Genomic DNA, 26894 nt, shown 5'->3' with positions numbered 1-26894 from the left:
TCTGCCACGTCCAGGTAGTGTAGCCAGTGTAACTTTAACTTTGAACTTCCAAACTACGCTTCCATCGATATCTCTAGGGACATTTAGTGCCTTTGCTATCTTTTTATGTCCTCTTCCTTGTTCGTGCAAGGCAATGATCTCTTTTTGGACAATTCTCTTGACTTCCCCATATTTCTAATATGCAATCAAACGTCACTGCCAGTCAGGTATTTGATGTGTTCTATCTCAAGCACACCTGATGCAACTAATGAGGCCCTTGATTGGTTGCATCAGGTTGCATCAGGTCATAACAGCAAAAGGGTGCTCTACTAAGTACAAAGATGCTTGTCATCAAGGGGTTGAATCATTTTGAGACTGTAATAGTCATTGAAAATGACATTTTGTGTTGAATTTGGAGGAGCCGCTTGTAACATCAGTTGTGTTGAGCTATTTAAATTGTCGTTTGACTTGTTTATTGAAAACTGTAACTTGTAAATGTTGCCAATAAACCTAATTTGCAATGGGGGTTGAATTATTTTGAGTGCAACTGATACATACCACTGTTATGGATGGCATACCACTCTGATTCAACGGCATATACCACTTATATGAACTTTCACACTGTACCTGCCTTCAGGAAATGGTGTGTTGTTGGGAAAGTACCGGCATACCACTCGAGGGATAAGTACCTACCTTTGAACAAGTAGCATACCACTGGAGGGATAGGTACATACCTTTGAACAAGTAGCATGCTATCGGACAATCTTCGAACTTGGCGTCACTCCCTCAGACACTCAGTCACTCCCTCTTATACACAATAACAGTTAATTTGAACAGCATGAACTCACACATGACTGAAAACAATAAAGAGAGAGAACACCTTGAAAGAGGACTTGACTGCAGCGTCTGGCTGGTATCCTCAATCTCTGAGGACAAGTGACTGTAACACAAACAAAATAAACACTTTAGAAACACAATGTCCTGAACTTCTGGAAAGCTCTATGACATCCAGGATAATGGACTAATGTTCAACACTAAAATGAGGTTGATCTGGTTCTAATGTTAGACCTACAGCCGGTCCTACAGTCGGTCCTACAGCCGGTCCTACAGCCGGTCCTACAGTCGGTCCTACAGCCGGTCCTACAGCCGGTCCTACAGTCAGACCTAAAGCTGGTCCTACAGTCTGACCTACAGCCGGTCCTACAGCCGGTCCTACAGCCGGTCCTACAGTCGGACCTAAAGCTGGTCCTACAGTCTGACCTACAGCCGGTCCTACAGCCGGTCCTACAGCCGGTCCTACAGCCGGTCCTACAGCCGGTCCTACAGTCGGAACTAAAGCTGGTCCTACAGTCTGACCTACAGCCGGTCCTACAGCCGGTCCTACAGCCGGTCCTACAGTCGGAACTAAAGCTGGTCCTACAGTCTGACCTACAGCCGGTCCTACAGCCGGTCCTACAGTCGGAACTAAAGCTGGACCTACAGCCGGTCCTACAGCCGGTCCTACAGTCGGGCCTACAGTCGGAACTACAGCCGGTCCTACAGCCGGTCCTACAGTCGGTCCTACAGTCGGTCCAATAATAGCACAAGTAAACACTAGTTAGGTTACTGACGTTACATCTTAACACTGTAATTGGTGATTCACTTTATTTATGTTAACTTAGCTTGCTAGCCTCTCCACACATCAGGTGGAGAGGCTGATGCAGACGGTTCATCAGATGTTAACATGCAGAAACAACAACTGACCACATCAAAAAAGTGTTGGAATGTGATTTCTTTCCTTGTAGATTTAAATATGCCACAAGCTGAAATAATGAAACACCTTGAACTGCTTGATTATATATATTTTAATTGGTTTTCTTTTGTCGAGCTATACCACCTTCCTAATTAGCAGCATTTCTTTCCCCAAAATTGGTGCATTGATTGTGTCTTTACCTCTGTCTCACTTTAAGCTTTGTAAGCATTGACGGCATGAACGCTGCGTTTGCCAATGAAACCCTGTAGCTTATTAATATGGTTTTGAGCGTATTGGAGCCGACCTTTCTTATGCTTTTGGGTCAGTGGTGGTTTACGTCTTGGAGTTGGGGCATGGAGACCTTCAGCGTTTAGTATGCGTCTTACTGTTGAAGGTAAGCTGTTGTTATGGTTAATTGACGGCATTGACTGTTAATTTACATGCGAGGGATGGACATTTAACTGTATGGTACTGTTATTATGAAATACTGTAAGATACCGTTTTAAATTCACTGTAAATTTACAGCAATTCATTACAGTGCATTTATATTACACTGCAAATTACTCCTGAAAATAAGAAGTAAATCAGATCGAGAACATTTTGCAGAAACCTCTCTTGACCAAAGAGACTTGAAAAGATCACATCAGTATTGATGAACAAATGATCACTTGATAGATTATGTAGATGCATGTAAACAAGTTGAATTTATAAGCATTTCATGTAGGTGAGCTGGTTCCAGGGTCCCCGTGTTCTGCACACTGACTGAAATGTTTGCTGTGAAAAAATGGTCATATTATATATTTATTATAGAATACCAACAGCAGTAATTATGTTGATAATGACAGTAATAATAATAATAATTTATGATTTAATAATGAGTTGTATAGCTCAATTAATATTACAATATTATGAAACAATGAGAACCCGATGTTATTGGGAGGTTATACGTGTTTTTATTTCATCATTTAACAGCATAAAACACACATACATGTTAAATCACGTCATTTATAATCAGTGAAAAATTAAAAAGCATACTGTTACGTCCAGACATTTAACCACCGTGATTGTACTGTAACATCCAGAATAGATTCATGTGCAGCAGAGACAGGAGATACTCGAAGCACATCTTTAAACAACGACATGAAGATACTTGGATCTAAGTTGTGATTTGTGATAATGGGCTCTATCAATCAAAATCACTTGAATCCTTTTCTTAAAAATATTTTGTTTTGTCTACACTCTAAGTGTGTGTCATATTATTTCATGTGTGTTTGTCAGTTAAATAGATTCTTTGCCCCGACTAGAAGATGCTTTACGAGTGTAAATTCAAAACAACATAGAAGGACAAAAGGACTACAGATTGTGGGTTAGTTACTCTTTTCCAAGAATAAGCCAAAAATTAATCAAACGCTTCACCAGTGCGCCAAAGAAGTCGAAGACGAAATCCGGGTTGTTCTCTACCATCGGTAGTTTTTCCGTCACTTCTCTGTACATGGCGTCTGTGTAGTACGTCCCCGCATTGGCGGCGTACATGTCGTCGATCTTCCTGATCAGCTCATTCACTTGGCCTCTGTCTTTGCTGGTGTTTTCAAAGACGTGGAACCGGTTTCCACAGCTCTGGATGACCTTTCGAAGCCCTGGACTGCCCGTGCAGACGTACTCCTGGATGGTCATGTCCCCGAGGTCGCCGCCGCGGGTGAACAGCACGATCATGTACTGGTTGGCGTTGGGGCCGAACAGCTCTTGCAGGGCCTCCACGGAGTTCTTCTCCTCTTTGGTGAATCGACCGACTTGGATGACCAGCAGGAACACATGAGGACCGGGACACGAGACCTGCACGCACTTCACGATCTCTCTCTTCATGAACTCAGCTGACTTCTTGGTGTCCAGGATGCCCGGTGTGTCCACCACACTGACCACTCTGTTGCCCCATCGCGCCACGCCTTTCTTGCAGGAGTTGGTCACTGACTCTGAACTGGGACAGGACAGGAAGTACTTTATTCCCAGAATGGTGTTTCCAACGGCGCTCTTGCCCACACCGGTTTTTCCGATCATCACGATTCTCAAGTCGGGACCTGAAACACAAATTCACAACTTTCTGTTGAAGCTGTCTGAAGAAATGATGTCATTGGCTTCACGTACAGAGACTTTAGTGGATATGAGCACATTGTGAGTCAAAGTCTTACCAGCAGAAACTGAAGCCATCTTCTCTCAGCAGCGATGTCTCAACACAGATGAAAAGCATTCGTTTCAGACTGTGGTTTATAAAGCAGCTACACACCTGACCCCCCCCCGCCCTCCCTCCACCCCGCCCCATCAGTGTTACATAACAGCTCCGTATAAAAGAGAGCAGCTCATTCTGCAGACACCACTCTGCTTCTCTGGACTCTACGTTGCAGCACTGGATCTGAGGACCATGTCTTACAGTAAGTTCTGCAACATTCTTTTTATTTTGTATCTGCAGGTATAAAAAGACAAGTTTGAACCTTGTGCAGGAGAGGTTAGCAGCCAACAAAGGGCTCATGAAGAGACCTCCTGTTATTAGATATCAACAGTCATACTTAAAAAGAAAGGATAAAAAAGCTAAAGGAACTAAAATTGTGTTCATCAAAAGTTTTAAGACTAAGATACAAATTTACAAATTACACAGAAGTTTACATTTGAGATATATCACAATAAACTAAAGTGTTGTAAATTATTGACAATATATACATATATATATCTATATGTAATGTGTAGGATTCTTTATTGTACGTATCAGGTAAATTATGTTTGTTGTTTTCACAGAAAAGGTTTCCCTTATCGTCCTGGGAAGTGAGGCTGCTTTGAAGAGAGCCCTGATAACTGTCATCATAGGGGGAGATGAAGCAGCCAAATCAAGTTATCTGAAAGAATCTGAGATATATGAAAATAACAATTACAAGATCATATATACACCAGACTTGAACAAGCCAAGCAAAGACATAAAGAGTGTATTTGTTTACAATAAAGACCATGACAGGTCTTTGTTGGTGGTGAAGGAGGGCTTTTCAACAGGCGAGGTGTGGAAGCAGATAGAAGAGCTGCACAAGTTGACTGGAAAATCCACAGAAGAGTTCATCGTGGTGCTGCCGCTCATCCACGAACACACTGAATCTTACCCGTTCACATGCTTGAAGATTTCGAATCTTTTCAGCACTATCAGCAAAATGGCTGAAGATAGACGTCAAAAGGCAACCAGCACGAGGTAGGAAAAAAGAGACACGTATGATCCGGAGTAACTTCATGTGAAGTATTTTGGTGTTACAAATATGATTAATGTGGTTCTTCTTCTGCATTATAGTCACGCTGACCATCCTGATGATCCAATGAAGGTAGCAGGTGAGCAACAATCTCTTAGAAGAAGAAGAAAGCATTTTTATTGTCATATACATTTTACACATACATGAAATTTGACTACTGCATTTGACCCATCCCTGTGTATGGGGAGCAGTGGGCTGCCAGGGGAGCCAAGGGTTCAGTGTGTTGCTCAGGTACACTTCAACACGTGACACGTCCCAGTCGGGGATCGAACCGTTCGTCACCCTCTTAACCCAGTGAGCCACGGTCGCCCAACTTAACTTCACCTAAAGCAGCATCTTACTAACGTAAAGTCAAATGTGTTGAACAACACATTTAACAAAAAATGAAATAACATAATTGAATACAATTTTATAATAATAATAAAATAAAACTTTAATAAAAATGAAAGGCTGACTCATTCAAACTGAACCAGAAATGTGTTACAGCTACTCACAGAAACTCTTATTTGGCTTTTTATTCAGGCGGCAGATTAGAGTTTAAAAAGTGAGACTTGTGTTTTCAAGTTCAATTATTACAAAACATGAATTAGTTTCTGTGTTTTTCATGCACTAGTCAGTTTTTAAATGTTGTGCTATTTAGTTTTCATAAAACGTCTCCTTCAGACTAGTGGAGAGAAAATGTCTTTTTGTCTGTTTACGTCTGTAGATTTCTCCTAAATTCACCAAAAGTTACCATGAGATAATCCCTCATTTGCATATTTAAACATAACATTTCAGAAAACTTGCAACATAAAAAGAAATCAACTGTGAAAGTTTTTACTGGATAACATTTTTACTTTTTTAAAGCAGCTGCTTGTAATTATGAAAACATAATTATGTAAAGTCCTCTTTGTTCTCCATCAATGCAGGAAAGCCCTCTGACTCCAGAGTGAACCTGGTTCTGCTGGGAATGTCCGGGTCTGGAAAGAGCGCGAGTGGAAACACGATCCTCGGAAAGACGATCTTCCCGTCAAAGGCCAGCTCATCTCCGGTCACCGCAGAGTGCCAAGCGGAGGACAAAGAGATAGGCAGCAGCTGGGTTCGGGTCATCGATACCCCGGACATCTTCGACGACGACATCAACGACTTCACTAAGAAGCAACACGTGAATAAGTGCAAAGAGCTCAGCGAGCACGGGTCCACCGTGTACCTACTCGTGATGCACGTCAGCAGATTTACAGACGGCGAGAGAAACATACTGAGGAAGTTGGGAGAGGCTTTTGGCAGCAAAGTCCATGAGCAAACGCTCATCCTGTTCACCCGAGAGAACGACCTGATGCAGGGCGACATGACCCAAGGTGCCTTCATACACTCCTTGACACCTGACCTCAAGAAGATAGTTACAAAGTGTGACAACAGGTGCGTTTGGTTTGAGAACAAGGCCCCATCTTCAGGTCAGGTGGAGAGGCTGATGCATGTGGTTCATCAGATGTTAATATTCAGAAACAACAGCGCAGGCAGCTGGTGGAGATTTTCGAGGTAGGGCCATCCAATCATTTTCAGCAAACATCCCAGAATGATTTAATGCAAAAAAAATTAAGATATCAAACACGCATTACTACTTTGCAGTTAAATATGTAACCTTTATTCCAACACGAAAAGAAGCCGAAAATAACACTTTGGTAAACACGTCAGGACATCTTATTTTAGTCTCCCTCACAGGCAATTCAGTATAATATATATATATATATATATATACAGTATATATATCAAATAATAATATTCAGTATCAAGGTGGGGCCAGGCCCCATGGCCCTCTATTGGCCAGCCGACACTGAACTGCTCAGATCAATAAAGTGTTGGAATGTGATTTATTTCCTTGTAGATTTAAATATGCCACAAGCTGAAATAATGAAACACCTTAAACTGGTTGATTACATATTTTAAAATGTATTTTCTTTTTTCTAGCTCTATCAGCTTCTTAATTAGCAGCATTTCCCCAACATTGGTGCATTGATTGTGTCTTTACCTCTGTCTCACTTTAACCTTTGTAAACATTGACGGCATGAACTCTGCATCCTCCAATAAAACCCAGTTGTGTTGTAAACTCAGTGTCTCTATGTGTCTGGTGTAATTCCCCCACACGGTGATTTGAATACTTCTGCTTCACTTTTCAGGGATTCAGCTGGTCAGGTACACAGGTTATGAAAAGGTACAGCTATAGATTTATTAAAGTTGTCCTAAATATTGTAAGAGAGCAGATTAGTTTCCCCCGAACGTCTGAAACAGAAACAACTATGAAGCCACGTATCCATGGCTTGTTTAATTTAGCCCCTTTATTACATTAAGTTAAGGTTTAAGAAATCAAAGACGGAAACCTTATATTTTAGTTTGATGTTTCTGCTGAACTGTATGGTTCAATATTCACTATTAAATTATTCAACTAAAAGTGGTCAGAATATGACATTTAGACTGAAACAGAATGCGTCTGTCTCTCTCCTTCGCTATATTTTGAGTTCTTTGTGTCGGTATTTGTTTAAAATCTTAAATGTTTCTCAGCTCAACTTTTCATAACTCTTCCGTCCCTTAATATCTTATAACTGGTGTAATATCTCCATCTACTGGACATTGTTTTTAATGTATTATTTGCCCATTTTTATAAAGTAGATATAAACCTAAACCTAAACTCTACTAAAAGATCAAAAATATATATCAATGAAAACAATGATGCAACATAAAATATGAATTAACATGCATAACTTTTACATGCCAAATCACATCATATTTCTTAATTTATGCTCCTGTAGATTTATAAATAAAATGAATTCCTCATACGCTGACTCATCAAGGAGAAGAAGCCTTCTTGTACTCTGCTTTAATCTGGATAATTCATTTGATTTTATAATCATTGGAGTAAAATCCTAATCTGAAAGTAAGTAGTGACAAAATACATTTGTTACATGAATACATAGAAGTAAAATGTACAATAGAAGTAGAAGTATCCAATGAAAATACCTCAGACTTGTACAGTGACTCTCCACCACTGATATGACCTCACTTAGAACATAATGGAAATATGTGAAGATATTCTGGTTTAATATTTTGGGTTATACGTGAATTTCTATCATTTTAGCCTACACTTGTGTATTAGATCAATTATACTCGTACTCATTTAGCAGCTGGCTAGTTAGCTACCTTGCTAATTGCACCATGCTTCCATGCTAACGTTATACTGGTCCATGCTAACGTTATACTGGTGACTCTGGGTCTCAACCCCCCAGCCTCACTCCTCGCTGCTGGAAGACTACTTCACCAGGAGAGCAACAAGAGCTCCAGAGTCTAGTGAGCTGACTAGCTCAGAAGATGGATAAGATAGCTAGCTGACTAGCGCAGAAGATGGATAAGATAGCTAGCTGACTAGCGCAGAAGATGGATAAGCTAGCTAGCTGACTAGCGCAGAAGATGGATAAGATAGCTAACGTTAGCTGACTAGCGCAGAAGATGGATAAGATAGATAACGTTAGCTGACTAGCGCAGAAGATGGATAAGATAGTTAGCTGACTAGCGCAGAAGATGGATAAGATCGCTAACGTTAGCTGACTAGCGCAGAAGATGGATAAGATAGTTAGCTGACTAGCACAGAAGATGGATAAGATAGCCAGCTGACTAGCGCAGAAGATGGATAAGATAGCTAACGTTAGCTGACTAGCGCAGAAGATGGATAAGATCGCTAACGTTAGCTGACTAGCGCAGAAGATGGATAAGATAGCTAACGTTAGCTGACTAGCGCAGAAGATGGATAAGATCGCTAACATTAGCTGACTAGCGCAGAAGATGGATAAGATAGTTAGCTGACTAGCGCAGAAGATGGATAAGATAGCCAGCTGACGAGCGCAGAAGATGGATAAGATAGCTAGCTGACTAGTGCAGAAGATGGATAAGATAGCTAGCTGACTAGCGCAGAAGATGGATAAGATAGCTAGCTGACTAGCGCAGAAGATGGATAAGATAGCTAGCTGACGAGCGCAGAAGATGGATAAGATAGCTAGCTGACTAGTGCAGAAGATGGATAAGATAGCTAGCTGACTAGCGCAGAAGATGGATAAGATAGCTAGCTGACTAGTGCAGAAGATGGATAAGATAGCTAGCTGACTAGCGCAGAAGATGGATAAGATAGCTAGCTGACGAGCGCAGAAGATGGATAAGATAGCTAGCTGACTAGTGCAGAAGATGGATAAGATAGCTAGCTGACTAGCGCAGAAGATGGATAAGATAGCTAGCTGACGAGCGCAGAAGATGGATAAGATAGCTAGCTGACTAGTGCAGAAGATGGATAAGATAGCTAGCTGACTAGCGCAGAAGATGGATAAGATAGCTAGCTGACTAGCGCAGAAGATGGATAAGATAGCTAGCTGACTAGCGCAGAAGATGGATAAGATAGCTAGCTGACTAGTGCAGAAGATGGATAAGATAGCTAGCTGACTAGCGCAGAAGATGGATAAGATAGCTAGCTGACGAGCGCAGAAGATGGATAAGATAGCTAGCTGACTAGTGCAGAAGATGGATAAGATAGCTAGCTGACTAGCGCAGAAGATGGATAAGATAGCTAGCTGACGAGCGCAGAAGATGGATAAGATAGCTAGCTGACTAGCGCAGAAGATGGATAAGATAGCTAGCTGACTAGCGCAGAAGATGGATAAGATAGCTAGCTGACTAGCGCAGAAGATGGATAAGATAGCTAGCTGACTAGCCAGCTCTGGAGACTGTCAGACCCTGCTGCAGTAAAAGGTTTTCATCTTCACGCATTATAAAAAACTTTTTTATTTTTAAAAAGGAGAATAAAACTTTTCTTTATTCATTTGAACTCAGAGTTGTACAATTAAAATTTAGTGCAAGTGTCGGTACAAAACCAAAGTGTCATCATACAACAGCAGAGATTAATAACTTCATCCAGTTATTTTGGGAAGAATAAGCAGAACAGAGTCACGCACACATGCAGCATCACTGAGCAGAGACAGCCGATTGGTAGAATCCGCCCGTCTGAACATCGCTCCAGCTTCAGTACATGGAAGGTTTCTCCTCTCCTTTTGGATTGGTCACCTTCTCCAGGTTCTTGCTGATGATGTCGTAAAGCTCGGCCTACAGGAAGCGGGCAGAAAGCACGGTTTAGATCGTCTTCCTCTACGACAGCAGCGTGGTAAACACTCCTGACAAACACCCGTCTGACTTACGTGGAAGCCGCGAATGTCGAGAACAATGACTCTGATCTCGCTGTAGATGTTCTGGTCCTTCTCGTGGACCAGCGAGCGGTAGTCCATCTGCAGGTGGAGAAAGCCAAGTTAAAGGTATTTACAATCACTTTATCAAAGACTTAAAGAGGCAATGTGTAAGATCTGGACACAATTTTAGCTTTAAACATTAAAATAATGAACAAACATTATCAACACAATGTGAAGAGGCGTTGTGTCAAAGACGTCTTTGTGTCGTCAAATGAGCTCATGCTAACCAGCTAGCCCCGCCCTGTAATACCGCTCGTACCTTGAAGGTACAGCGTCCGTGAACGTTTTGATATTTTGTTCGTTGGATTAAATCCCTCAAAAAATGACTTGTTTTTGTTTGGTCCTCCCCACCGGCGGGCGGCCGCTTGGATTTATCAAGTTAAAAGTGTACACGGCACAAACACACGTTGGGGTTTACGTCCACGTCTGTCCAAAATATCACCACTGTGCTGAAATTGACATCATCAGCATATTAACTCTTGAGTGAGTTCAAAGCATTCAGTAATGTCCTGGAAACAGCTGGTCGCTGTCGTTTCACAATCAAAGGGAATGGAGCGTTTGTTGGGGGACTATTTCCAGCGGCGGATTAATCCACATTTGGTGCTAATGGAGTTTATGGAGATGAAGGAACACGGTGTTATGAGTGAAGAGACATCGCACACAGTACTTGTTCGTAGATACATTGACTGTTGGACAGTGGACACTCACCACATGAGTCTCTTTGGAAGCTTTCCCAACAGCGTCTCCCCGCTCTGAGAAGTACCTGATAAATCAACAGAAATGGCAAAAGTCAGGAAACAAACCCGTAAAACAATGTACCATCAAGATCATACTTTTCTGTCAAAACAGCTGAACGAGACGCAATCTCGTCGTATTTTATTAAACTCTATAACTAAACTTATATCCAACCCACTTGTTGATGTTGGTCTGAAAACCATCGACTTTGGTCCTCACTGCTGCGATTCTCTCCAGGATTTTCTCCTGTGGCGAGACAAAAAGAATCAAATGTGAATTAATACTGTGATAAATAATGAAGTTGACATCCTGCGCGTGGGAAACGTACCTGGACGGCGACTCCAAAGTCGTTTCCGTCTTCTATTTTGGGGACGAGGTGCTGAATCCAGCAGGAGACCTTCAGGAACACACAGAGTTCAACTCAAAGTTAGTTCAGAGGAAGCAGCTCAGCGGCCGTTGAGGTGAGAGGGGTCGACTCACGGTGATGATGGTCTCTCTGAGGGCAACGATCTCTGGCTTCACCTTCTCCAGCAGCACCATGATCTTCTCATTGCCCGTGATGTAGCCACATTTTGGAGCTGCAGGACAAATGATGGTGTTGTTGTTGTTGACGTCATGTACGTTGTGTGGAGATAAATAAAAAAACACGTTTTACCTTTCTTCTTTTTCTTCTCATCAGCGTCATTCTCATCCGTCTCCATTTCCTGTGAGATCAATTTTAAATGGTTACAAATATTTTATCTGTAAGTTTCTCTCAATACAGAGAGGTTGTGTTGTTTAGCACCATTGATACAAAGGAGGAGGAAACATCTCGTAAACAAGCTCAGTAACCCTTTGATTTCAATTCAAACCAGATTTATTTTTAGTTTAAAAAGGTAAAATTCGTTACTTCATATTTATTCTCATTATTATCTACCCTCGTTATCAATGTTTTGGGTCATTTAGTTGAAAGAAAAAAACAAACAAGTTCAATGAAATCTAAGTGAGAAAAGAAATAAAACACCTTTATCTTTTAAAGTGTTCAAAAGAAATGTTATATTGTTTATCATATATTATAAATCATATCCAACCTGAATAGCCCCTTCTTAATATCATGTAATCTACAATATGAATTGAGGTGTGTGTGTGTGTGTGTGTATGTTCTCGTACAAAAATCTAAATTTAAGTATGAACAACAACATCAGCATAACACGTCTCCTTTAAAAGTTTCTTCTTTTTAAATAAGAGTTGCGTATGCGGAGTGATGGGTATTTAACGCGTTATATTTCAGAACGGTATTTGGTGTCTGTGTACGCAGGAGGCAGAATGAGTGTTTACTTGAGTTCCGCCTCCAAAACAGTTCCAACAACATCTAAACAGTATAACCAGAGAAAGAATCGGAGTAGAGCCGGGTTTTGAACTTCTTCTGTGGTTATTTGACGAGTACAGTTGCAGGAATGTTGTGTCAGCCAGGTGTCCCTAATAAACTGGCCACTGAGTGCATTTCAGAGTACTTCCAACTCTAATATTAAAGCTATTTAAATTGTCTTTTTGGCTTTTGACTCTGGGGCGTCAACAACACTGGCTAACAACGCCGAATGTAACAGCCCAGAATGCAATGCGGCGGGACAGAGCCTGCTCTTATTCTAGCCGACACTCCCACGTCATTATTAAGAGCGGAGTGCAAACAGGTCGGTGCAGGCCTCTCTTTGAGGACGTCACACAGGTACGCTGGTTGGGGAACGTTAACTGAACTGGAAGTGGACGACTGCAGCCGGATGAACAAATGAGACGTATTTGACCTGTTGGTTTGTATTTGAAGTGCTAGGAATGCACAAGCTCCAGGATACGATCCCTGTTGAGGGGAAAGAGGAGGCGTGAGCCCTCACCTCCTCCTCTGTGGGCGGAGCCTCTGGTATGGGGATGTCCAGAGGAGCCTTGAGTGACGACATGTCTGTGATGCTGAGGGCATCGTCCTAAAAACAACACAACAAACACAGGAGAGGATGAAGAGGATGTACATCGGAGGAGTTGTTTGTGTGGTAAAGTACTGACCCTCAGCAGAGCGTCCAGCTGCTTGATCCTCTCGGGGATGTCGTTGCAGAACAGGTTCTCTGCCTGAAAAACATGGAGGAAAAAACACTGATTTGGATCTTATTTGGGTTAAATGATTAAAAAAAACAGCAGAATAAATGTCAACAGACCTGATGACACAGGGTGTTGCGGAAGTTTTCCACCTGTGGAAAAAGGAAAACAGGCTGAAGTGAAGGAAACACTTCAGTTTAAGCTGCTGACTCATGTCAGCAGCTTTACTTTCGGTTTCCTCTCACGCGGGGACTTTCCTGCTTCACCGAGCTCGTGTTTGTGGCCAAAAAGTCAGAAACGAATGAACTCAAACCAGCTGTTATTTTAAAGCATTTCAGCATATAGCGGCAGCACCACATGCAGCTGACTGTAACTTTGCATTCACAGCAGATAAACTTACCTTTCCTAGATTCGCGCGGCTTATCTTCAGGCTCGATGTCTTCGACATCACTGCGCAGACTCTTCACGCTTCAGGACAGAAATCAGCTGCTCAGATTCACTTCGACGTGTTGTTCGGGAGCAGGAGACGACAATATGGCTATTTCTTATTTCCTCGTCCAGTTTGCTTTCTATTTCATTGTCGCCTGATGCAGTTAGCGCCTCCCACCGTCTCCCTCCGCCCCTGAAAGTAGTCCTGGGTTTAAACATTAACGTGCGTGCTAAAGAGACGTAATAAATTAGTAAATAAATACATAAATAGATACATTGCTACATGAAATAATATGTATTATTATTGTTATTAATATTCTTATCATCAGAATTTTTGCTATTATTGTTACTGTGGTTATTATTGTTGTTATCTTTATTATAATTATGATTTAAAAATATATTATTGTTGTTGTTGTTGTTGTGTCCACAATCCTCCACATAATGCAGGATGGAGACCATAATACCATATAGCATAACATTGTCTTTTACATTTATTTTTCATTTTCTGAGAAAAACAACAACAATATTCTGTTTTGGCTTCAAAATAAGTTGATAATAAAACACAAATAAACAGTTTCACATGTGAAATGAAGGGCATCACATGTGAACATATCAATTTTAATATTAAATGTCACGTGAAACAAATTATAAAATATTATACAAGTAAAATATTAAAGAGTCTTTTTCTCCCACTGTGCTCCTTGGTATTAAAAGGAACTCACAGACCTAAAATATTAATGTTGTATGAGATGAAACAATATGTTATTAAATAAATTAAATGTTTATTTTATTTTATTTCATTTCACTTACGTTGGGAACTAGTTGTGAAAATTCCGCTTTTATTTTGAAAAAATTAAAATCGTGACAGGAAGTGGAGCTGGAACCTAAAAGCGTCAAAACTCGAGTTCCGCATTTGAAGCTATGTTGTCGGTGTTAGCTCCGGAGACAGCACGGAACTAGTGTAGGTTACACATTAACCCGCTGACATGCATTCATAAAACATCTTATTTTAGTTAACGATAAATACTTCTGACTTTCACACCGAAGCACGAGTAACCGTCGAAGCTCGTGACGACAGTAACGTAATCCAGCAGGTAACGTTGTGTGTTTGTTTTTACAGTAACTTAAAGTTTCGGTTTCATCTGTCATGAACTGTTCTGATCGGGGTTTGTTTTCTAGCATAAACTTCAACATTTCACCATCAACTCTTATTAAATTACTTTATTTTATCGCGAGGAAACATTAGTTTATGATGACGTTATGATTTTATGCCGACTGTGTCACACTGTGATTAGTCCGGACTTTCCAACGGTCGTCATATGATTAAAAATAAATAGTTGAGGACACTTAACGTGAACTAACGCTAATTATTAATATATATATATATATCTATATAATATTACATATATATATTTTTTAATTTAACTATTTCAGAGGCATTTGTCCATATAAATAAATAAATAATATATAATATATATTAGTGATGTATCTGCTCTCTTGCCTCGTGTGAATTCCCCCCATTGAGAGATCAATAATATTTATATATTTATACGTTTATATTTGCTATGTTTACTATATAAACTGTATATTTTATTTTCCTCTAGCCAAGAAGATTTCTTTATATTTTAGTATTCATAGTTTTCAGAAGTCTGGATGGTAAATATACAATTTTTCAGATTTGAATTAAAGTCAAACATTTTTATATTATGTCTTTTAATTGCAACCAATTAAAAGACATAATATATTCACTTTACAACGATACACAAGGGAAACACAGCAGATCCTCACATATGAGAGTGATAATTGATTTTAACAACTTCATTGATGAACTTTCCCCTTTATTTCTGTGACAGTCATGAACAGCAGCCCTGCATCTGTCCAGATGGAGGAGGTGAGGAGGAGGTCCCAGTCGCTCCTCTCCTCCTCAGGTTCAGCCCAGGATGTGAAGGAGGAGGTCCAGACCATGGCCTCCGTCCTCCTGCCTCTGTCGGAGAAGTACCGGCACCTGGGAGTGGAGGCCATGTTGAGGGAGAACGCAGCCTGTCGCAACACACAGGAGGTACAGTCACAGTTACAGTTAGTCAGTTACAGTCACAGTTATCAAGGAAGCATCCTTGACTTAGAGAAACACCCACTGGCTGTGTCCTCTCCAGGTTCTGGAGTCTTTGAGCAGACTGGTCAAGGCCTTGAGTATCCTGGAGAAGTACGGCTGCAACCTGACGAGTCCGGCCAGGCCCAGATACTGGAGGAGCGTCAAGCACAACAACCCCGTCTTCAGAACCACCGTGGACGCCGTCAAGGTGAGAACAGGTCACATGGCTCTGCATGGATCAGTCGTCTGGTTCAGATATATTCGTTTTAAGTGGGTCTCTGGCATTTTGAAGCTTCTGGGGTCTCTGGCATTTTGAAGCTTCTTTGTGCAGTTTTTCTTGCAGAAAATAACATTTTTCTTATTTCCTTGAACCTGCTGAATGGTGACCAACATGTGAAATGCTCGTGTTCCTCCACAGGGAGGCCGGACCGTCTTGTTTCTGTACGGTTACACCAATCAGCAGATCGACGGCCTCAGTTTCCCCGACGACGTCACCGAACCGGACGTCGCCAAAGTGGCCTCGGTGACGCTGGAGGTGATGACCTTACGCACGGAGGTGGACATGCTCGTGAAGGTTTGTGGAGCGTCGTCTGAAAGCCTTCAAAACATCAGCTGCCGTTTTGTGTCAAACGTTCCTCCCTGTGTTCCACGTCTTGTGTTTGTTTTAGAGAACCCATCCTCACCCAGAAAACTTCAGAGACATCATCCCATTCATCACCCAGCAGGTCTGTACCAACGCCGGTCCGTGCCGACGCTCGTCTGTGCCGAACGTATCGTGTCCTGTTTCCGTTTCAAAATAAAAGCCCTTTTCTGTCTTTCTGTGCACAGAATCCCGTTATTTGTGAAATATTTGCAGGACAGTGTTGTGGAGAACGCAGTGACTTTCATATTATTTACAAATGAGAACACACTTTTAAATACGACGGTGAGGCGGACAGTTTAAGAATAGTTACATCCTGTCAGATCCGGTGTGCGTGTGTCTGTGCGTGTGCGTGCGTGTGTCTGTGTGTGTGTGTGTCTGTGCGTGTGCGTGTGTGTGTGCGTGCCTGTGTGTGTGTGTGCGTGTGTGCGTACCTGTGTGCGTGTGTGCGTGCGTGTGTGTGCGTCTGTGTGTGCCTGTGTGTGTGCGTGTGTGTGTGCGTGTGTGTGTGCGTGTCTGTGTGTGCGTGTGTGTGTGTGCGTGTGTGTGTGTCCGTGCGTGTGCGTGTGTGTGTGTCTGTGCGTGTGCGTGTGCGTGCATGCGTCTGTGTGTGTCTGTGTGTCTGTGCGTGTGCGTGTGTGTGTGCGTGCCTGTGTGTGTGTGTGTGCGTGTGTGCGTACCTGTGTGCGTGTGTGTGTGTGCGTGTGTGTGTCTGTGTGTGTGTGTGTGTGCGTGTGTGTGTGTGTCCGTGCGTGTGCGTGTGTGTGTGTCTGTGCGTGTGCGTGCATGCGTCTGTGTGTGTCTGTGTGTGTGTGTCTGTGCGTGTGCGTGTGTGTGTGCGTGCCTGTGTGTGTGTGTCTGTGCGTGTGCGTGTGTGTGTGCGTGCCTGTGTGTGTGTGTGTGTGCGTGTGTGCGTACCTGTGTGCGTGTGTGTGAGTCTGTGTGTGTGTGTGTGTGCGTGTGTGTGTGTGTCCGTGCGTGTGCGTGTCTGTGTGTGCGTGTGTGCGTGCGTGTGTCCGTGTCTGTGTGCGTGTGTCTGTGTGCGTGTGCGTGTGTGTGTGTGCGTGTGTGCGGGGCATCGGATTCTCTCCTTTAACACGGTGCTGCTCGTTGTATAAATAAGCTTTATTGTGAAGCTGCTTTCTCTCCAGGATGAGCTGGTGACTGACGTTGTGGTCGTAACGCATGAAGAGGAGCAGCTGGCAGACACACCTCAGGTTCTGTCTCTTCCACCTAAACCCAGTGTGATCCCCGGAGGAGAACCTCTGAAGCCATCAACAGGTGAGCTGCTGTGAACGGCGTGGGAGTGTGGATGTAGCCGGACTCGCTTTGAGTGTATTGTGCTTTGAGCGCGATGCAGCTAGAAGCCTCAATAAATAGAATCGCTCTTCTTCCCGCTCTTCCTGCAGCGAGCGACTGTAACTTGTGCGGCGCCGCCTCGTCTCTGGTTTGCCCGTCTTGTGACGATCAAACGTTCTGCGACGCCTGTGACGACCTCTTTCACCGCCACCCTTCCAGAGCCAATCACAGGAGAGACAAAGGACTCAGCAGAACGTGTGTCATAGCGGCCAAAACATCCAGGTGAGGAGCAGCGCGAGCGGCGTTTCGTAGTTTGTGCAGAAGGAAGTGAGCCGCTCTCAGTGGACCAGCCTGTATGAAGCCATCTCTTCTTCACTGTAAATCGGTGTATTTGTATTGTTTGCAGTCTGTCTCTGTCCCCGTGGGAGTGCGCTCACTGCACCACGGTGAACGAGATGCGAGCCGTCCTCTGCGCCACCTGCGAACGGCCTCGACTCGCCACGGCCGCCTCCGCCGCTCAGGAAAACCCCACGTCCGTCCCCACGTCCCCCAACACGGGTGAGACGAGACACATCGTGCAACTTCATTTAGACGGCGGCTTCAAAGACACAAACGCAGCGCTGTGAAAGAGAAGATTAAAACACACAAAACAAACAGGAAATGACTCATCGCAGCATGTTTCAGCTCAACAATCAGCAAAAACATGTTTCCCTCGTTGACATGAGCAAACACAGTTATTGTGTAAATGTATGTATCTGTATATTTACACATCTGGTGTGAATGTGTCTGCTCGCTCCCTCAGAGTGGCAGTGTAAGAGCTGCACGGTAGTGAATCAAGGCAGCAGCGTCCTCTGTGAGGTGTGTGAGCGCCCTCGTCTGGCCACTCGACCGTCTGTCGCACCGCTGCCGTCCAGCCCGGGGTCCACGTCTGCCTCCGGAGCAAAGGTCTGTCCCACGGGATCTAAACCTGCTGTTTGGGGGTTCAGAGGGTTACAGCAGTCACATGAGAGGATGAATGAACAGTTCACCAATTGGCCACTCTCTTAAAAATGAGTTCTATTCTTTTAAGGCATCTCATACATACGTTTGTCTCGCTGTGTCTTTCCGTTCTCCCTGCTTCACAGTGGATGTGCCAGTTCTGCACCTACATGAACACCAATCCCACCGCGGTGTGCGAGATGTGCAACCTGTCCTGCAAAGACTCCGCCGGAGACTTTCTGCCGCCGTCTCTCCAGCAGAACCCGTCCGGCACCAAAGAGCAGCCGAGAACCGGAGGCGACGTGGAGGCGAAGAGACAGAAGATGATGAGGGAAGACGGCCTCCGTCTCGTCCAGCAGATCAGAGTAGGTCACCGGGAGAGTGTGTGTGTGTGTGTGTGTGTGTGTGTGTGTGTGTGTGTGTGTGTGTGACGTTTAAAGATTCCCCGTCGTGTCTCCTTCACAGGAAGCAGAGAAGCGCGGCGTCGGTGCCGAGGAGGTGTACGCCGCCATCGGCATGTGCGGCGGCAGCAGCACGAACCCCTGTGATTGGCTGACGTCAGAGCTGCCTCACCTGCTGGACGAGATCTGCGCCATGGCGGCTTCCGTCCAGGCGGAGAGGGGCGGCGAGGGGGCGGAGCCGAGCGGTGCCGGTGCCGCGGGCGACGGCGCGAAGCTGTCCCGGGCCGAGGCCAAGCTGGCCTGGTTGTCGGCGGGAGGAGACACAGACAGAGCCGTGAGACAGCTGCTGAGAGACAGACAGGTCAAGGTAGGACAATCAGGACATGCTGCTTCAGCACGGGGCACTCCACCAGACAGTTTCCTGCTGGAGGAGCAGAAGCTCATGTTATTTCTGAGTGTTTCTAAAGATGGCAACCTCCGCTTCTTTAAAGAGAAGCCAAAGCTTCAGGTGTTAAAGCTGCATTCTCTCTAGTGTCCACCAGGGGGCGACTCCTGATTGTATAGAAGTCTATGAGAAGATGATGTGAGCGTTGAGTTCTTTATCACCAGCGAGCAAACAGGAAGTCTTCAAAGTGATGAGATGAGTAGAACAAAGACGTCTGTGGTGCGTTGGGTGACCGGCTCAATGACAAACCTTTAATCTCCTGTGTTTTATTAGATATCTGTCTCCTGAAAAGCTTGTCTCATAGCTTTTTACAGAGTTACACACTCGTAACAAGTCATTTTATGACTTCAAAACGTTTGGTTTTGTGTCATCATTCCCTTCTTGCAGTGGTGCCAATTCTCATTTTACTCTAATTCTACACATGATTCAGCATAAATATTGAGGTCAACTTTTCACATGAAATGCATTTTTGTTCCTAAACATTCCTCGTTATCCTGAGAAGTTATTTTAATCTAATAAGAGACTTTCAAAGTAAGAGCATCAAACATCGTGATTTATTACCTTTCACTGTAAATGATGCAGTTCGATCGATACTTTATAACTTTTGTGCATCGATACGATATCGCTGCGCAAAATGTGGCGAAATTATTTGAAAGACTGAGTTGAGTTGAGTGTATTTTGAATACTTCGACTTTGTAGCAGAGTATTTGTACACTGAGGTTCTGTGTTCCCCTCAGATGAAGGAGCTGCACTCTCTGGGCTTCAGGGACGTGCTGCGCTGCGAGGAGGCCCTGCGGCTGAGCGGCGGCGAGGTGAAGGGGGCTCTGTCTCTGCTGCAGCGCCCCCTGCTGGAGCCCTTCCACCAGCGCATCTGGACCGACCAGCCCGAGCCGCCCATCGACCCCAAACACCCGGACAAACAGGTAGCAGCTCAGCGCCGGCTGCACAAATACAAGCAGAGCTTAAGGCTGCACAGCAAAGTAGACGACTTCATGGAGTGAAAGAACTGAAGCTCTCTCTCTCTCTCTCTCTCAGAGGATGTGCAGGCGTCTGCTGGCGCTGTACGACCTGCCCAGCTGGGGGCGCTGTGAGCTGGTGCTGGCGCTGCTCCAGGAGCCGGACGTGACCTACTCGCTGGAGGACGTGGTGCAAGCCGTGAAGGAGTCGCACGACAAGGATTTCATCAGGCGCCTGCTCGTCAACGAGTGTCCCATCTGTCTGAGCATCTTCCCCCGCAGCAAGGTAAGGTGGGTCGGCGCCGGCGAACGACGCGCACGTTGGCGTCTTACACGGCGCAGGACGACAACTATCCGTCTCCAAGTCTTGTGTTTCACTCCTCCTCCAGATGCAGTCCCTGACTTCCTGTCAGTGCTCCGTGTGCCACGAGTGCTTCGGGTTGCACTTCACCATCGCTGTGAGAGACAAACACATCAGAGACATGGTGTGTCCCGTCTGTGGAGAGCCGGACATCAACGACCCGGAGCAGCTCGACAGCTACTTCTCCACGCTGGACATACAGGTACCGGGGGGGGGGGGGGAGACACACAGAGAGAGGGAGGGGGGGGGGACAGAGAGAGGGAGGGAGGGGGGGGAGAGACACACAGAGAGAGAGAGAGGGGGGGGGGGGACACACAGAGAGAGGGGGGGGGGGGGGGGGGGGGGGGGAGACACACAGAGAGAGGGAGGGGGGGGGACACACAGAGAGAGGGAGGGAGGGAGATTAAACTGCAGCTGGCTGAGAGACGTCCTCATTGTCACTCAGCGTGTTTTTCACGTTGTGTGTTGGTCCAGCTGCGGAACTGTCTGGAGCTGGACGTGTACGATCTGTTTCACAAGAAGCTGACTGAGCACGCTCTGATGAAGGACCCCAAGTTCCTCTGGTGCTGCCACGTGAGTTCACCAGCAAGCCGTCACCATCGGGAAGCACGACGTCTTCATTCACCGATCCCACTGCCGTGTTGTTCGTCTGGAAGTTCTGTAGTCAAATCTATTACGACCCATTCTAAACGTGACACTGAACTGATATGAGCTGTGGTAGATGATCTCTCCTCCTCCTCCTCAGTGCACCTCCGGCTTCATCAACGACGGAGACCAGATGAAGGTCACGTGTCCGTCCTGCCGCAAGAGCTTCTGCGCTCAGTGCAAGAAACCTGTGAGTATCAGAACTACATGTAGGAGTTCATCTCAATGAATCAACAAGCAGAGATCGACTCCTACATCCTGCTATAAGAGATAAAGAAAAGAAAATGTTCAGGAATTCAGCCTTGAAACTGAGGAGGTGCTCGCTCATTGACTCTCTCTCGCTGTCTCCCCCCCCCTCCCCCCCTCAGTGGGAGCCCCAGCACCAGGATCTGTCCTGTGAACAGTTCCAGCAGTGGAAGAGGGACAACGATCCGGAGTACCAGAGGCAGGGATTGGCCGGCTTCCTGAGAGACAACGGCATCAGTGAGGAGACCGAGTTGACCCACTTAAAGTTTAAAGTTGTTACATTATCGACCTTTACATCACTGTACACTTCATACATCTCAGGAAGCCAGCACATGCTCCCAAACACTGACCGAAGCCATGAGCAACATTCAAGGATACGTTACTGTCTTTACTCCTCACAGGGTTGAACAAACGCATGACGTCCTGACCCTTTGAAGCTGCAGCAGAGCTAGCGGCGTCAGCAGAGCTAGCGGCGTTAGCAGCAGAGCTAGCGGCGTTAGCAGCACCGCTAACGTAGCGTGATTCCATTTGGTTTCACCATTTATTTATCTTTGTGCAAATAGTCGCTATAGATGAAGATAACATTTAGAACTTTGTGATGTTTACTCTGACTTTAGCGGTTAAAGTGATTTTTGGGACGGTCTCAAAGCTCCACCTCCAGTAACAAGTCCCTCAAACAACCAGACCGTTTGAGTACTTGAGTCAATGTACTTGGTTACGTTCCACTGACACATTCACCTCTTATATCTGATATTCGTCCTCTTGCAGCCTGTCCCTCCTGCAGGTTCCAGTACGCGCTGACCAAAGGCGGCTGCATGCACTTCAGCTGCTCCCAGTGCAGGTACCAGTTCTGCAGCGGCTGCAACAACCCCTACCACAAGGTGAGGCGCTGCGCTTCCACCGGTCACCTTCTGGACACGTAGCAGCAGCTGTGCGTTGCTGACCTTCTACCATCTGGAAATTATTTACGGAATTAAAACAATACGCTTGTCAGCCTTTTGGTGATTAAGATAAAATACATAAATGTTTAACTGTGGACAAGTCGTAGTGCTTTAAATACCTGGAGAACAACATATTACAGGTCAGGTGATGACACGCATTCAAATGAATTTATATTTATATTTCCGTCCGAGCCTCACGGGACGTAGCTGATGAAAGCGTGTTCCTGTGTTTGTTGTCTCTCTCAGACGGTGTGTAAGGCGGCTCAGTGCAGCTACACCGGCCTTCATGCTCACCACCCGCGGGACTGTCTCTTCTACCTCAGAGACTGGGAGCCGCCCAGACTGCAGGCTCTGCTGCAGGTGGACTTCCTCTTCCTCCTCTTCCTCTCCATTTAACAACATGTGCAATCGCTGCAAAACAAACCACAACAGTATCGATCATTGTCAGTGGGATTAATAACAAAAACACCAATGTGGAGAAGTAAAAACACTTTAAAGAATTGTCTAATCAACCAAATGTTTCGGACCCCCTGCAGTACCCCCTGTTGAAGACCTCTGTTGTAGAGGTTCGGTGATACCTGCAGACATTAACTCACATTTAGATTCTATTTCTGTCGTGAACAAAGATGACGGAACTTTCACTGAACTGGTTCAGCTTGAAATACAGACTGAAAGAAAGCAGAAGCCGTGATTAAAACCTCCATTTCACTGGAACCTTGAAATGAACGAGTGTAAACGTGCGACAGATGTACAGAAATGTAAACTCACGTTTCTTCTTTTCTCTCCTCAGAGGAGCGGCGTGGAGTTCAACACCGATCCTTCTAATGGAACTCAATCTGGTAAAAGAAACAGAAAACATGAATTTAAATACTTTCCGTCTTTTGTTGCATCAGGATTCAAACATCCTGTAAATCCTCAAAGCTAGAAATCCAAACAAACGTTTGGTGAGATGTGTTAAACTTAATTCACTCAAAGTTCATGTTTCAAGAAGACATGTTGGAATATATCTGTTATTTATGTCTTCTTCTTCCCGCCTCTGGAGAGCTGGTTTGAATGAGCGTAACCTCTCCTCTCACACAGACGCGTGTTGTCTGATGGAGCAGAAAGATGAAGCCGGTCAGCAGATCGATTCGCCGTGTGGCCTCCAGACACAGCCGGGACAGGCCGGCCTCTGCGAGTGAGTGTCTGCTGTGAACACGCCCGTCACTCAGACAGCAAGTTCACCAGCACTTTGACAAAACGAGTGTCTCCACCATTCATATCTCAAGCCTGGAACCACCTGAGAAACTAAACAAACGCTCGACTCAAGAATTTAAAGTTCAGTGAGGGGTCACTGACTGATTAGTCTTTAGTTAACAGGCGTGTGTGTGATCTCACTGATTGGTCGTTAACAGGTGTGTGTGATCTCACTGATTGGTCGTTAACAGGTGTGTGTGTGTGTGATCTCACTGATTGGTCGTTAACAGGTGTGTGTGTGTGATCTCACTGATTGGTCGTTAACAGGTGTGTGTGATCTCACTGATTGGTCGTTAACAGGTGTGTGTGTGATCTCACTGATTGGTCGTTAACAGGTGTGTGTGTGATCTCACTGATTGGTCGTTAACAGGTGTGTGATCTCACTGATTGGTCGTTAACAGGTGTGTGTGTGATCTCACTGATTGGTCGTTAACAGGTGTGTGTGTGTGTGATCTCACTGATTGGTCGTTAACAGGTGTGTGTGTGATCTCACTGATTGGTCGTTAACAGGTGTGTGTGTGTGTGATCTCACTGATTGGTCGTTAACAGGTGTGTGTGTGATCTCACTGATTGGTCGTTAACAGGTGTGTGTGTGATCTCACTGATTGGTCGTTAACAGGTGTGTGTGTGATCTCACTGATTGGTCGTTAACAGGTGTGTGTGTGATCTCACTGATTGGTCGTTAACAGGTGTGTGATCTCACTGATTGGTCGTTAACAGGTGTGTGATCTCACTGATTGGTCGTTAACAGGTGTGTGTGATCCTGCAGGAAGCACTACAGAGAGTACCTGGTGAGTCTGATCAACGCTCACTCTCTGGACCCCTCCCCCCTCTACGACGCCACGGAGCTGATCAGGGCCTGTGAGAGGTACCAGGTGGACACGCAGAGAGGAGAGAACGAGGACGACAACGCTTACCCCGCTCGACTCCTCAAGGTGACTAACAGTCTGGTTTTTAGAGGGGGGGGGGTCATCTGGTCCAGCTCCTCAGTTCTTGAGTCCATGTTTCACAGTTCCTTCAAAATAAAGCAGAAATGTTAAATGCATAATTCAACAATCTGTGAATAAATGAGCGTTTATCTTTAGTATGAAGCTAATTATAATGTCTGTTCTGTGTATGTAGAATGTGAGGTTTGTCATGTGTTTTCTGTGATGTTGAAGATTAAGCACTTTAAATCTGTGTTTTTCTTCGACCCACAGAAGCTGATGGAGGTCCCTCTTGGAGAAAAAGTTCCTCGAAACAAATGAAAGGTTACGTGAACACGTCAGCAGCTCATCGAGAGCATCGGAGTGTTGCACAACGGGAGCGTTGGCTGACGTCGTGTGGTTGTTGGCTGACGTCGGGCTGTTTGAATCGTCTGTCAGTTGGGAGCCAGAGCAACAATAAGGAAGCTTCAATCGGGTGATTTGTGTTCTTGTGTTAAACGTTTTCTTTCCTCGTCGATCATCACGATGAACTGATGATGAAACTCTTTGTTTCTCACGTTGCTGTCTTTCAAAAATACTGATTAAAAGGAATTTATTTGAGGTATAAAGTTGGATATTTTTACGAATATGACAGATTGTTGATGTATTTTTGGAGATGTGTGCTTAAAGATTTCTCATGAGCAGAATTATATAAATAAAACAAAAACAAAAAAATGTAAAGAGCCAGAGTTATATTGATATTTAATCGGTTTGTTCTGCTTTATACATGATGGTGAATAAATAAATATTGATTATTTTGAAGTGTGGATTTATTGACTTTGACAGTCGTAGTTCTTTGGAACTCTAAAATGACAGTTCATGAATGAACTCTACCATTTACCATGAAATGTTCTTTGTTCTCCATTTGTTTAAAAGTTATTTACTTTACATCCTAAATATTGTTAAAACGAGATTCAATATTATACGGAATAAGAAGTATTCTGGTTATTGATATTAAAGCATAAACAAAGTATTTGAGTACCTTAAAGTATCAAAAACACTACAATAGTTACTAAATAGACTGAATGTGGAGCTCATTGTAATGACTTCATATACCGATTGTAGTTTAATCTATAATAGTACTTCAACATGTATTATATTTATGTATTCAATATTTCAAAGCTCTCAGATAAATGTAGTGATTTAAAAAGTACAACATGTACCTCTGAGATGTGGTACAGTATAAAGTACAATATGTACCTCTAAGGTGTAGTACAGTATAAAGTACATGTACCTCTGAGATGTAGTACAGTATAAAGTACAACATGTACCTCTGAGATGTAGCACAGTATAAAGTACTATATGTACCTCTAAGGTGTAGTACAGTAAAAAGTACAACATGTACCTCTGAGATGTTGTACAGTAAAAAGTACAACATGTACCTCTGAGATGTAGTACAGTATAAAGTACTACATGTACCTCAGATGTAGTACAGTATAAAGTACAATATGTACCTCTGAGATGTAGTACAGTAAAAAGTACTACATGTACCTCTGAGATGTAGTACAGTATAAAGTACTACATGTACCTCAGATGTAGTACAGTATAAAGTACAATATGTACCTCTGAGATGTAGTACAGTAAAAAGTACTACATGTACCTCTGAGCTGTAGTACAGTATAAAGTACTACATGTACCTCAGATGTAGTACAGTATAAAGTACTACATGTACCTCTGAGATGTAGTACAGTAAAAAGTACTACATGTACCTCTGAGCTGTAGTACAGTATAAAGTACTACATGTACCTCAGATGTAGTACAGTATAAAGTACTACATGTACCTCTGAGATGTAGTACAGTATAAAGTACAATGTTTAACTCTTTTTACTGGATTAATTAATACTTGTACTTTAACTACATTTTGCTGAAGACACACTCACTTCAGTAAGGTTTTGAATGCAGCACTTTTACTTGTGGAGTATTTTCAGTGTGGTATAAGTATATAAATACCTCTTCTACCACTGGATAAGAGTCTTAAATAATGTGTTTGGTTCTGTGTGTATATATATATATATATATATATATATATATAATAATAATAAAAGATGAAAACATCAGATCTCCCCATGTGAGAGGAAGCAGAGGATGTGTTCCCCTCGTGTCTGTGACCGCTGTCGCCCCCTGGCGGCCAACACGCAGAGCATTTCCTTAAAGTCACGTGACTTCTGGGAAAAGGAGCGCCTGCAGAGAGAGGCAGCAGAGTCCGGACCG

At 44.0% G+C, this 26894-nt stretch overlaps 4 protein-coding genes across 5 annotated transcripts; 2 read left to right on the top strand and 2 right to left on the bottom strand.

Moving 5' to 3' along the window:
- Positions 1-2641: 2641 nt before the first annotated feature.
- On the bottom strand, positions 2642-3938 carry LOC306794216 (GTPase IMAP family member 7-like). Its single transcript, XM_079292205.1, has 2 exons — positions 3898-3938; positions 2642-3786 (listed from the first exon to the last, which is right to left on the bottom strand). Exons 1-2 carry the CDS (start codon positions 3914-3916, stop codon positions 3083-3085), a joined length of 723 nt encoding a protein of 240 aa, XP_079148331.1. The 5' UTR covers positions 3917-3938; the 3' UTR covers positions 2642-3082.
- Positions 3939-4096: 158 nt separating this feature from the next.
- On the top strand, positions 4097-7060 carry LOC306794455 (GTPase IMAP family member 9-like). Its single transcript, XM_079292529.1, has 4 exons — positions 4097-4137; positions 4499-4937; positions 5034-5071; positions 5901-7060. The coding sequence occupies exons 1-4, from the start codon at positions 4128-4130 to the stop codon at positions 6512-6514; spliced, it is 1101 nt and encodes a 366-aa protein (XP_079148655.1). The 5' UTR covers positions 4097-4127; the 3' UTR covers positions 6515-7060.
- Positions 7061-9805: 2745 nt separating this feature from the next.
- psme2 (proteasome activator subunit 2) lies at positions 9806-13628 on the bottom strand. The gene is made up of 11 exons (XM_079292064.1): positions 13450-13628; positions 13169-13201; positions 13020-13082; positions 12854-12940; positions 11641-11689; positions 11466-11563; positions 11314-11382; positions 11164-11231; positions 10959-11013; positions 10203-10289; positions 9806-10110 (listed from the first exon to the last, which is right to left on the bottom strand). The coding sequence occupies exons 1-11, from the start codon at positions 13495-13497 to the stop codon at positions 10030-10032; spliced, it is 738 nt and encodes a 245-aa protein (XP_079148190.1). The 5' UTR covers positions 13498-13628; the 3' UTR covers positions 9806-10029.
- On the top strand, positions 12968-25440 carry LOC306794132 (E3 ubiquitin-protein ligase RNF31-like). 2 transcript variants are annotated; one of them, XM_079292063.1, is made up of 23 exons: positions 12968-13006; positions 15332-15537; positions 15632-15778; positions 15989-16144; positions 16239-16295; positions 17362-17491; positions 17620-17791; positions 17916-18067; positions 18312-18454; positions 18634-18852; positions 18953-19255; positions 20071-20256; positions 20369-20575; positions 20679-20852; positions 21125-21223; positions 21396-21485; positions 21664-21778; positions 22310-22422; positions 22729-22842; positions 23273-23321; positions 23563-23659; positions 24488-24653; positions 24918-25440. In XM_079292063.1, exons 2-23 carry the CDS (start codon positions 15334-15336, stop codon positions 24963-24965), a joined length of 3141 nt encoding a protein of 1046 aa, XP_079148189.1. In that variant the 5' UTR covers positions 12968-13006; positions 15332-15333; the 3' UTR covers positions 24966-25440. The 2 variants fall into 2 exon arrangements, with proteins under 2 accessions (XP_079148189.1, XP_079148188.1); XM_079292062.1 differs by lacking the exon at positions 12968-13006 and adding an exon at positions 14413-14572.
- The last annotated feature ends 1454 nt before the right edge of the window (positions 25441-26894 follow it).

The sequence above is a fragment of the Melanostigma gelatinosum genome, assembly GCF_949748355.1.
Source record: "Melanostigma gelatinosum genome assembly, chromosome: 20".
Classification (NCBI taxonomy): Eukaryota; Metazoa; Chordata; class Actinopteri; order Perciformes; family Zoarcidae; genus Melanostigma; species Melanostigma gelatinosum.
Note: the sequence above shows the minus strand (reverse complement) of the source record. Positions and strands in the feature narration are given on the sequence as shown.

Coding starts and splice junctions, on each gene's coding strand:
- LOC306794132 (XM_079292063.1), top strand. CDS start 15,334: ATGAACAGCAGCCCTGCATCTGTCCAGATGGAGGAGGTGAGGAGGAGG. Junction 18,068..18,311: donor CCCCACGTCCCCCAACACGG/GTGAGACGAGAC, acceptor TCGCTCCCTCAG/AGTGGCAGTGTAAGAGCTGC. Junction 18,853..18,952: donor GTCTCGTCCAGCAGATCAGA/GTAGGTCACCGG, acceptor TCTCCTTCACAG/GAAGCAGAGAAGCGCGGCGT.
- psme2 (XM_079292064.1), bottom strand. CDS start 13,497: ATGTCGAAGACATCGAGCCTGAAGATAAGCCGCGCGAATCTAGGAAAG. Junction 13,083..13,168: donor GCAACACCCTGTGTCATCAG/GTCTGTTGACAT, acceptor CATGTTTTTCAG/GCAGAGAACCTGTTCTGCAA. Junction 11,014..11,163: donor TTTCAGACCAACATCAACAA/GTGGGTTGGATA, acceptor TTGATTTATCAG/GTACTTCTCAGAGCGGGGAG.
- LOC306794455 (XM_079292529.1), top strand. Junction 4,938..5,033: donor CAAAAGGCAACCAGCACGAG/GTAGGAAAAAAG, acceptor TCTGCATTATAG/TCACGCTGACCATCCTGATG. Junction 5,072..5,900: donor TGATCCAATGAAGGTAGCAG/GTGAGCAACAAT, acceptor CCATCAATGCAG/GAAAGCCCTCTGACTCCAGA.